The 11,173-nt window shown below is 49.5% G+C and overlaps 2 protein-coding genes across 15 annotated transcripts in view; one reads left to right on the top strand and one right to left on the bottom strand.

The window, feature by feature from the left end:
* The window catches only part of CCL25 (C-C motif chemokine ligand 25), a 32,892-nt gene extending 27,359 nt beyond the window's left edge, over positions 1–5,533 (bottom strand). For 11 of the 14 annotated variants that reach the window (XR_013358263.1, XR_013358264.1, XR_013358257.1 and 8 more), the window contains exons 1-3: positions 5,340–5,395; positions 4,761–4,844; positions 924–1,071 (exon numbers count right to left, since the gene is read on the bottom strand). Coding sequence is in view for 1 of the 14 variants with exons in the window: in XM_077860154.1 (XP_077716280.1) it covers positions 4,761–4,844; positions 5,340–5,445 (190 nt within the window). In the remaining 13 variants the exon portion in view is untranslated. Of the gene's footprint in view, positions 1–923; positions 1,072–4,760; positions 4,845–5,339 lie in introns of all 14 variants that reach the window. The other 3 variants (XR_013358255.1, XR_013358262.1, XM_077860154.1) reach the window with 2 other exon arrangements.
* Positions 5,534–5,671: 138 nt separating this feature from the next.
* Positions 5,672–11,173, top strand: part of ELAVL1 (ELAV like RNA binding protein 1) — a 40,901-nt gene continuing 35,399 nt past the window's right edge. The window contains exon 1 of the mRNA XM_077860153.1: positions 5,672–5,814. The gene's annotated coding sequence lies outside the window, so the exon portion shown is untranslated. The remainder of the gene's footprint in view (positions 5,815–11,173) is intronic.

The following is an 11,173-nucleotide window of genomic DNA, read 5'->3' as shown; positions in this document are numbered from 1 at the left end:
TCGGATTCCAACCCCTAAGAACTAAAACTATGCTTCTTGCCAAAAACAAAACAAAACAACCACCTGAAATCCAAGAACTTCCTATTTCAAATTCAGACCAAGAAAATAAAGATCTCTGAGACTAAACAGACCTGGGTTACAATCCTAACTGTCCTTACTAGACATATGCTCTTGGACAAGTCACCTCTCTTGCTCTTAAGACTGAGTTTCAATCGCCATGGCCCTCCAGGCCCTGTGTGACTTGCCCCTTCCAATCCCATGAGTCTCCTCTCCTGCCCATCTCCACCACTGGCCTTTCCTCAGTTCCTAAGTGTGCCAGGTTCCTGCCTGCCTCAGAGCCTTTGCACTTCCTATTCTTTCTGCTTGAAACATTCTGCCCTCCCCTCCTTCGTCTCGTGACTTACCTTTCCTGCCTCAGTGGCAACCCCACTGATTTGGGAAGCCTTCCTGGCCATTCCAAAATGAGGTCAGGTTCTCCTGCTACATGTGTTGCTGGCACTCTGAATCTCCGCAGACTGTTACTATTTTGTTAGTTTATAATTATTGCAATTGTGCAATTTCTAATCATTATTAACAAAAATCAAATTTAGGGGCGCCTGGGTGGTTCAGTGGTTGAGCATCCATCTTTGGCTCAGGTTGTGATCCCAGTGTCCCGGGATTCAGCCCCACATCGGGCTCCCTGCAGGAAGCCTGCTTTGTCCTCTGCTTATGCCTCTACTCCTGTCTTTCATGAATAAATAAAATCTTAAAAACAACAACAAAAAAAACAAGAATCAAATTTAATAAGCACTTCATGCCTCATGTTCCAAAGGTTCTGAAGGTGAGTGAATTCCTTTATTTTTCCCAGTGCCATCATGAAGTATTATAATCACCACCATTTCATGGATGGGGAGAAGGAAGCTCAGAGAGATTAAATAACTTACCCAAGGTTGTGCACCTCATCAATGTTGGAGTTGCCCTCTTAAGCCCGTTCTCACAGGTTGACTGTGACTTCTGTGAGGGCAGATGTCCCATCTGGCACAGTCACTGTTATATCCCCAGGGCCGAGCACTGGTACCGGGCATGCTGGGGCTGATTAAGAAGTATTGATGACCTAAAAGAAATGACACCCCAGGGATCCCTGGGTGGCGCAGTGGTTTGGCGCCTGCCTTTGGCCCAGGGCGCGATCCTGGAGACCCGGGATCGAATCCCACATCGGGCTCCCGGTGCATGGAGCCTGCTTCTCCCTCTGACTCTCTCTCTCTCTCTCTCTCTCTCTCTCTGTGTGACTATCATAAATAAATAAAGAAAAAAATATTAAAAAAAAAATCTAGAGAAACCGGGGCTCACTTTCTATTTAAAAAAAAAAAAAAAAAAAAAAAAAAAAAGAAATGACACCCCAGTAGCAACAAGTGCTTCGAGTGCCCACATCTTGGTTTCTAACACTACTCTCTAATAAAAGGAACCAGGCAGGGAGAAATGGCTGATTCTAGAACTGGGACAGGAAATACATGAGATGAGCCTGGAGCATCTTATAGTACCAGAAAGGAAGTGCTCCCAAGAAAACAAAAAACCTCAAACCAAACACATTGGTGGGGGTATGTCAAAGGGCCACAGGAGCCAACCGAAAGAGCTCCCGATGGCCAAAGCTAGAACAATTCGAATAACAAGATAAAAGTAGTATTGGATTATAACCTAGAGCATGAAATAAATATCCAGCAGCCAGACTTCTATAATTAAATGATGGGTAAGCTGGACACCTAGGTGGCTCAGTGGTTGAGTGCCTCCAGCTCAGGGCGTGATCCCAGAGTTCTGGGATGGAGTCCCATATAGGGCTCCCTGTGGCGAGCCTGTTTCTCCCGCTGCCTATGTCTCTGCCTTTCTATCTGTGTCTCTCATGAATAAATAAATAAAATCTTTAAAAAAAAAAAAAAAAAAAGATGGGTAAACTAATAAATCAGGGAGAAGAGAAAAATCTCCCATGGAGAAGAACTCCACATAATTTACATAGACATCTCACTCAAGGAAGAGAACGTATATCTTCACTCACTAGGTATGCGCTACACATGGTGATTTCCTTTCGAAGTGTACAATATATAAAGGGGAAGGAAGGAATTTTATAGTGGAGAAACCTGACAAATGCTACCTCAGCCCGCAATCAAGGTTAACATCAACAGGTATAGATAATGTTGGTTAGTATGTATCCTTGATAAGAGGTGGTGAGAGTAACACTTCAACTTCTGGGGTCTTCCTCCCCCAAACCCAGCATCCCAGTCTTCTCAAAAGAAAAACACCAGACAAGTTCCAATAGAGGAGCATTCTACAAAATCCCTGGTCAGTTTTTATCAAGGTCATCAAAAACAAGTAAGTCTGGGCGCCTGGGTGGCTCAGTGAGTTAATGACTCCCTTCAGCTCAGGTCATGATCCAAGGGTGCTGGGATCGAGCCCCATGTTGGGCTCCCTGCTCAGTCTGCTTCTCTCTCTCTCTCCCTCTCCCTCTGTACCTAACCCCACTCTTGTCTCAAATAAAAACCTTTAAAAAACAACAACAGGGCAGCCCCGGTGGCGCAGCAGTTTGGTGCCGCCTGCAGCCTGGGGTGTGATCCTGGAAACCTGGGATGGAGTCCCACATCGGGCTCCCTGCATGGAGCCTGCTTCTCCCTCTGCCTGTGTCTCTGCCTCTCTCTCTGTCTATGAATAAGTAAATTAAAAAAAAAAAAAAAAAACTAAAAAAAAACAACAACAAAGCAAAACAACAAGGAAACTCTGAGAATCTGCCACAGTCGAGAGGAACCTAAAGAAACAGGACCACTAAGTGAGTGGATCTTAAAAGTTCTCATCACAACAAATACAAAGTATTTGTAATTATGAGTGGTACGGGTGTTAACTAAATTATTGTACTAAATATAACATATACATATATCAAATCATCATGCTATACATCTAAAACTAACATGGTACATGTCAATTATATCTCAAAGAAAGAGACAGACACAGAGAGAGAACCAAGACAACTAAAGGTAATGTGGCATCCTGCATGCGATTCTGGAAGGGAAGGAGAACATTAAGTAAAAGCAAAGGAAATCTAAATAAACTATGAACTGTGGTTCATAACATATCAGTAATGATTCATTGATTATAACAAATAGATCATACTAATGAAAGGTATTACTAATAGGAAAAACTGGGAAAATGGTAACTGTACTTTCTTTCAAATATTTTTCTCTTTAAAAAAAAAATACTTTTATTTGAGAGAGAGACAGAGAGTGAGAAGGAGTAGGGAGAGAGGGCAGAAGCAAACTCCCTGCTGAGCCGGGAGCCCAACATGGGGCTTGATCCCAGCACAACCAAGATCATAACCCAAGCCAAAGACAGATGCTCAACCTATTGAGACACCCAGGTGCCCCTCAAGTATTTCTGTAAACCTCAGAGTGCTCCAAAAGACAAAGTCTATTAAGGAGAACAATAATATAGATAAATACATGAAGGAATTCATTTTTCCCCATGGTGATGATAATAGTTCCTGTTTCACCGAGCTACCCTGAAGATTTCACAGGAGAATGCGCATAAAATATGAAGCATGAAGTACACACTGGATTTAGAGCTCTGGCCACCATTCTACTAAATCTATCCCATCCACTGTGGGAGTCACAAGCTCTACGTGACCAACTTCAAACGAAGTAAAAATTTAGTACGTTAAACGGTTCAGTTCTTTAGTGGCACCAGCCACATGTCAAGTGCCCAAAAGCCACATGGAGCTGGTGGCTACTAAATTAGACGACGATGGGGATCCCTGGGTGGCGCAGCGGTTTGGCGCCTGCCTTTGGCCCAGGGCGCGATCCTGGAGACCCAGGATCAAATCCCACATCGGGCTCCCGGTGCATGGAGCCTGCTTCTCCCTCTGCCTGTGTCTCTGCCTCTCTCTCTCTCTCTCTGTGTGTGACTATCATAAATAAATAAAAAAATTAAAAAAAAAATAAATTAGACGACGATGATAAAGAACACACCCATCATTGCAGGAAGTCCTACCAGACAAACACTGCACTGAACGATGAATGGCATAGTGACTTGCTCAGTTCCTTCTGCAAATGCCATCTTCTCAACCTTCCCCATCTCCCTCTTTTTTTTTTTTAAGATTTTATTTAGGGCAGCCCCTGTAGCACAGCAGTTTAGCGCCGCCTGCAGCCCAGGCGTGATCCTGGGGACCCAGGATCGAGTTCCATGTCGGGCTCCCTGCATGGAGCCTGCTTCTCCCTCTGCCTGTATCTCTGCCTCTCTCTGTGTGTGTCTCAATAAATAAATAAAATCTTTAAAAATAAATAAATAAAATAAAGATTTTATTTATTCATGAGAGAAAGAGAGAGAGGCAGAGACACAGGCAGAGAGAGAAGCAGGCTCCATGCAGGGAGCCTGACGTGGGACTCAATCCTGGGACTCCAGAATCACGCCCTGGGCCAAAGGCAGGCGCTAAACCACTGAGCCCCCCAGGGATCCCCCATCTCCCACTTTCAACCTGCAACCCTCACATTCCCCATATCCTTTCTCCAACTTACTCTTTTTTTTTTTTTTTAAGATTTTATTTATTTGAGAGCGAGAGCCAGAGAGCACAAGCAGGGGGAACAGCAGAGGCAGAAGCAGGCTCTCTGCTCAGCGCTCAGCGGGAGCCGGACTTGGGGCTCGATCCCAGAGACCCTGAGATCATGACCTGAGTTGAAGGCACACAGATGCTTAACCAACCCAGCCGCCCAGGAGCCCTGTCTCCGATTTACTTTCCTTCTTACCCCTTTCCACTACTTGATGTGGAATTCTCTTCTGCCTCTGAGCTCTTGAAATGTAGCCAGTCCAATCTGAGATGCACTGTGAGCCTAAGACATGCCAGATATCAGAGGGGGGATGAGGGTAAAGAATGTAAAACATCTCATAACTTTTTATATTGATTACACATAGAAATAACATTTGGGACACGTTGAGTTAAATAAAACGTATCATTAATAGCAACATCACTGTTTGTTTTTTTTTTAACTTTTCTGTAACACAGCTTCTAGAAAATTTAAATTATGCACCTAACATTTGTGGCTAATGTTTGTGGCCCGTTCGCTGCCCAATCCACATGACTGGCATATACTAGACGCTCAATAAAATTTTAATGAGGGTCTGGGAACCCGCTAGCTCCAACAGTCAACACGGATGTAAGGCTGACCACGTCTCATGCTCCACCTCCTCACCATACCAGATAAGGAAACTGAGGCCCGGCGAGGTGACGTCAGCTCTTTCCCAACGGCACGTAGTGCGGAAACGTCGGGGTCGGGATTCGAACCCGGGTCCTGTCCCCACAGCCCTGGCGTGCTGACCATTCCTACCTGGCAGGCAGGCGGCGGCGGCGGCGGGAAAGACAGGCGCGGAGCGCACAGCATGCGCTCGACAAGGGGCGCGGCTCTTCGGCCACCGCCTTCCGTCTGCCTCCATGGGCCGGGCCCCAACCGGCCCCCTCCGCGGCCATCACCGGCCACCCGCGTCTCCGCCGGCCGCCGAGCCCTTCGCAGGCGGCGCCGGCCGGAAGTCCCGCCTCCGCCGCGCGCCTCGGGGCGCCCAGACAGGCACGTCAGCCAATGAGAAGCGCGCCGTGGCGGACGCCGACCAATGGGCGCGCGCGCCGGGGGGGCGTGTCCGGGCCGCGGGCCGGAGCGGGTCGTGCGCGCTGAGGAGGAGCCGCCGCCGCCGTCGCCGTCGCCGCTGCCGCCGCCGCCGCTACCGAGGCCGAGCGGAGCCGTTAGCGCCGCGCCGCCGCCGCCCGCCCGCCCCGGAGCAGCCCCGGGCCCGCCCGCCCGCGTCCAGGTGAGGCGGGGGCCTTCGGCGGCACCCGACGGGGTAGGCCGCGGCAGGCCTGAGCTCGCCTGGCCCGGCCGCGGGCGCCCGCGGGCCTGCACCGGCCGAGGCCCAGGCCGCACCGGGCCGGGAGGGGACGCGCGCGGGCCGCGGAGGGCGGGCGGGGGCCGGCCGGTGTGGGCGCCGGCGACAGGCCCCGGGCCGGATTCCTCGGCCGCCGCGAGGGGCGGGCGAGGGGGACACGGCGTGGGCACGCGCCTGGCCGCCGGGCTCCGCGGCCGGGGCCCCAGCAGTCCCGGGAGCCGAGGAGCCGGGGGCGGGAGAGCGAAGCGGGAGGCGAGGGAGTGGGGTGAGCGCCTTCGGCGCGCAGAGGTCACGGCCCACGAGCTCGCTCTCCGGGGAAATCCTACAGATTCTTTTGTGGTCGTTGTCAGAGGACCGCGGTCGATCTGAGGTCCTTTTAGAAGTATGCATACCTTTCAGTATGTATGGGAGTCCTAGGAAAAAAAAAAATTTTTTTTTGAACGCCATCTCTAACAAAGCTGTTTTTGGGGCGTGGGACGTTGGGATTTGTAAAAAATGTGTGTGTGTGTTGAAAACACAACCTGCACGCAGTTGAACAATGGGGGATGGATGCTCTTCCTTTTCCGGTCTCCTCTGCTGCTGGGCTTATTAAAATGGGTTCTGATACCTACTGTGTGCAGGGCAGGTGAGGAAGAAGTTTTGCATGCGCTGCCCCTTGGAGGGACAGAACCCCTCCCCCCCCGCCCCCGTTTACCAAAAGTATTCATGTAGGATCTGTAGGGTCCGTGCTCAAGAAGTGGAAAAATGGGAAAGATGGTCCGGTTGGAGAAGGATTTCTCAACCTGGTCACCACTGACCTTTTGGATTCGATCACTTTTGGTTGGGGGTGGGGGGGTGGGGGGGAAGGATGTCCTGTGCATTGTAGGATTTTGAGTAGCATCCCACTAGATGCCAGCAGCATCTCTTCCCTCCCCCGCCCAGTTGTGAAGATCAAAAATGTCTTCAGATGTAGCCCAACGTATCACACAGGAGACACACCACTGGACTAAATGAGCTTTTACTAAAAGTTCCTCCAGCCTCGTCTCTGATGCGTGGGGATTCCAAGGCTCCCAAGAACTTGTACAAATTCAACTGTGGGAGCCTTAGTTTTCTTATCTGTAAAATGGAATAGAAAACTTGCTGTGCAGATTTAAGGGTGTGGGAAGCCCCTAGCAATGACCTGAGCATGGTAAGCACTGAATAGATAATGTAATAAATAATCACCAGTATTTAGTGAGGGTTTACTGTGGGCTTGTCCCATTACAGATATCCAGCCCTTGAGATAGGTGCTGTTGTAATTTCCATCTTGAGGACAGACAAACCAAGGCTTAGATGGGTCACTTTGGACCAGTCTCACACAGCAAGGTGGCTGAGGCAGGATTTGAACGCAGGACCTCTGACCCAAAATCCTTACTCTTAACCATGAGATTTTATTGCTCTTATGATCACAAGCCTTCAGGGAATCCCAAAAGGAATTCCATTCAGTCATCATTGAAAATCTGTGTGCAAAGCTCTGTTGGAATCTGTTATAAAATTGTGACTTCAAGGTACACAAAGAGTCTGAGGTGAATGAACATCTCAAAATGTGGAAATAATGATTATGTTGAAGCACTGGTTTTGGAGGAGGCGGAGTTTCAGTTTGGATATGTTGAATCTGAGGTCATGGTGCAGCAAGTGGGAAACGAGGGGAGAATTATGAAAACAGTCTGTTTACTGCTTGCTTTATTGCTTCTCTCACTTCCTGCTTCCCATCTCTATCGTACTCTAGCAAGAGTTGTCTTTTTATTTATTTTTTATTTTTTTATTATTGTTTTTTTAAAGATTTTATTTATTCATGAGAGAGACCGAGAGAGAGGGGCAGAGACACAGGCAGAGGGAGAAGCAGGCTTCATGCAGGGAGCCTGATGTGGGACTCAATCCTGGGACTCCAGGATCACACTCTGGGCCAAACGCAGTTGCTAAATTGCTGAGCCACCCAGGCGTCCCTGAAAGTTGTCTTTTTAAAATGCAGATCTGATCATCACTCCCGATTAAGTTTTTTGAGTGGAAAAAATTTTAATTTTTTTCACCTCTTTAGGTGATATAAAAATTAAAGTTTAGGATCCCAGATCTTGCACCTTCTCACCCTCTCTTTTGCATTTCATTGGCACTGGGACCTGAAACTCCCACCCTCTCTGCCTGTTTTCCCCACTGCCTGGAACGTCCCATGTCTGAACGTCTAGTTCATCCTTTCCTCATGCTGCAAGGCCCAGCTTAGAGCTCACTCACCATTGGAAGCCATTCTCCCTTTACCCGCCGGAACCAAGGAACTGTTCCCTCGCTTGTGTTCCCATCCCATTCAGTGGAGTCAAATTAAATGCTGAATGGTGAGGAAAGTGCGGTTGCTGCCTTTTGCCCCTAGGTGGCAATAGTGAAGCAGTGAGGCTGACCTGAGTAAGTCAGGGGAAGATCAGAAGAGAGCAGCCTACAGAAGGGAAGTGAGTTGCTTCCCTCCTTTTAACCAACTCTCCCTGCACCACTGCTAGGCAATGGTGATTACAATGTGTGGGCAGGTTGTTTTAGCGCACTGTGGTTAAGTGCCGTGAGGGTTATGTGCTGACTGATGTGGAAGCGCAGAAAAGGGCTGGTGGGCAAAGGAGATCACAGAATGCTTCCTGGAGGAGGCAAAGCACGCGTGTGCGTGAGGGGGGCAATTAGCTGAGTACAGACCACAAAGAACAGCTTTGGAGGGTGCAGGAACAAAAAGCATGGAGGTGGGGACCTCTTGGTCTGTTCAGGGAACCACTTGGGCTCTGGTCCTTCAGGGGCAAGCAGATTGGAGTAAGTAGTGACAAGAGGATTCATGGGGCTGGTGTGCAGAGGGTGTTGTCCTGTCAGCTAGGCCACGAAGTGAAGGAGTCAGATCTGCGCACAGAAGGAAAGAGTTGGAGGGGGATGATGCTGAAGGCCAGCAAACCAATTAGAAAGTGCTCACTTTCCTCTCTGTAGGAAAAGCTGCAAATGTGGCCCAGAGTGGTAGGGAAAGGAGGGATGGGTTTGAGACATGGTTGGAGGGGTAAGAGATGCAGGTCTCTGTGGGTATTTAGATGTGGGATGTGAGCGAACGGGAGGACAGCAGTGGATGATTCTGGGTCTCTGCCTGAGTGACCAAGGGAAGAATGGTGGTCAGTAAGAGAAGGAAGGCAAGAGAAAGAACAGTTTGGAGTGTGGACATAGACAGGAAGGTGCCACTAGAGTAGAATTCATGTGGTGGCTATACTGCGAAGCAGGAAGGGGAGAGAAGGCATTCTCCATGTTCATACATGTTGAGGGGACTCACTTTTATGATCACTGCCAGTCCCCACTTGACCCAGGGCCTCCGTGTGCTTTGTCCAAGTTGATGGTCACACTTTCATAGATTGAAAACATGAAACACTGTCACAGAGAACAGGGAGAAGGGGAAGGAACTGCCTTCTTGAGGAACTTCCAACCTGAGTTGGGGAGAAAAGACCTACATAGATGTATGAGAGAAAGTAGCAAAAGGGTGAAGCAGCAGGTCGTGGCAGCATTGAGAGTGGTGAAAGAAAGGATTGTCCGGTGCTCAGTTTTTGTGTTTGATGAAAGAGCTGGTGTCTGTACCGGTTGTTCTCAGAGAGGTGTGGGCAGGAGTTTTCAGGTATAGCCAACAGCCCAAGTGAGTAAGAAAGGAGAGCACAAAGAGGTCCGGAAGCTGAGTGGACTGGTTTGGGCAGGTAGAAGGTCAAGAAGGTGAACTTGGAGATAATTCTAGAAAAGTGTGTCAGAGTCAGGTGGTAGAGGGTTTCTGGACACAGTCAAGAGGTGATCTTGGAAGTTTAAGGATAGAGAGACTGGTCAAGACACTTTTGCAGTACAAGGTGGCTTGGTAATGGCCTGAACATGAGAGCTGTTCCTTTATTTCCTACACCCAGTACTTTGCTCCATGCCTGGCACATGATTGGCACTCCATGTTTACTTGGGGGGGGTGTCAGAAGGGGGCTCAGGAGTAACTGGATCCAGCCACCCACCACAGAGACCTCTCTGCCAGAGGAAAGTTTCACAGAGGAGGAAACAGTCCAGGATGACCCAATGGCAAGACTGAGGACACCATGAGCAGCAGTGGGGAAACAAGACAGAGGAATGATATGGAGGGAAAAGGCCCAGTTGGGTGTGGAGAGACTGGGTCTGAGATAACCACGTGGCAGGGAGACCATTTGGGAGTCTGTCTAGGCCCCAGATAACAGAGACCTGAACGAGGACAATGGCAGAGAGATGGGGAAGGAGGGGATATAGCGCAGCTGTGCAACTGGCAGAACTCGGTGCCTGCTTAGGTATGGGGGACAGAGAGAGGTGGCTTGGGGGACAGATGTGTCCTGCCACCAGAGGAAGTAATTCAGAGGGAGGAAGAGGTTTGAAGAGGGGGACAAGGATAGGAGGAGAGGACCTGAAGGTGCCTGCAGTTGGAGTCTGGGAGGTCAGGAAGGTACATGTTCCCCTTGATTTTCTAAATGCAGTAGGAGTATGGGGACAGGTTTGTATCTCTGGTAGGCAGACTGAGAGGCCAGCTGACACATCCGAGCTGGTGTGTGCAGTCGATGGTGAGTGAATGTAGACTACCAACAAGGTCTTCCACATGCGTGGGGCTGCAGTTGTGAGCCTTGACTGGTGTGACTCCTTGTGACTTCCAGGGAGCCTGGGCCCATTAGAAATGGCATCAGCAGTTTGGATCATTTCCAGCGTCCCAGGGCAAAGAGTCAGATTGTTCTTTAGTGTGCAAAGACCTGGAGGCGGGTGATGTGGCCACTTGCCAAGTGTCAAGAACTGTGCTGGGCCCTTCACAGCAGGTGGTGCCGTCCCCATTTAGAGGACAAGGAGACTGAGGCTCCAGGAAAGGAAGTGCCATACGCATAGTAGTTCTGCTAGTAAGCAGTAGGATTAGTATTGGAGTACAGATCTCTCAGACTCCACAGCCCAGTTTTTCCTGCTGTGCCATGTTGCTTTGCAGTTTTGTGCAAGAGTTCTGGAGTGGCCTTGACCAGCCACAAAGAAGCCAGAACTCTAGCAGAGTTGTGGAGCCAGTCATGTCCCCTCAGACCTGTGGCGCACTTCAGCTGGGCCAGGCACTGGCTGCCCTTGATCTGCTTCTATCCTGAGCTTTTCAGCCTGGTGGTTATTGAATTGCTGTGACGTCGCCATGGCTGTCCCAGTCAGGTGGCTTTCCCGCCACGGGCTGCGGGAAGGGGCGAGTAAGGAAATATGTACAGTGTTCACTTAAGCCCTCACCTCGCATAGCAATTATAATTGGCTC

Source organism: Canis aureus, chromosome 19 (assembly GCF_053574225.1).
Source record: "Canis aureus isolate CA01 chromosome 19, VMU_Caureus_v.1.0, whole genome shotgun sequence".
Taxonomy (NCBI): Eukaryota; Metazoa; Chordata; class Mammalia; order Carnivora; family Canidae; genus Canis; species Canis aureus.
The sequence above is the reverse complement of the archived record's forward strand: the minus strand, read 5'-3'. Positions and strand labels throughout refer to the sequence as shown.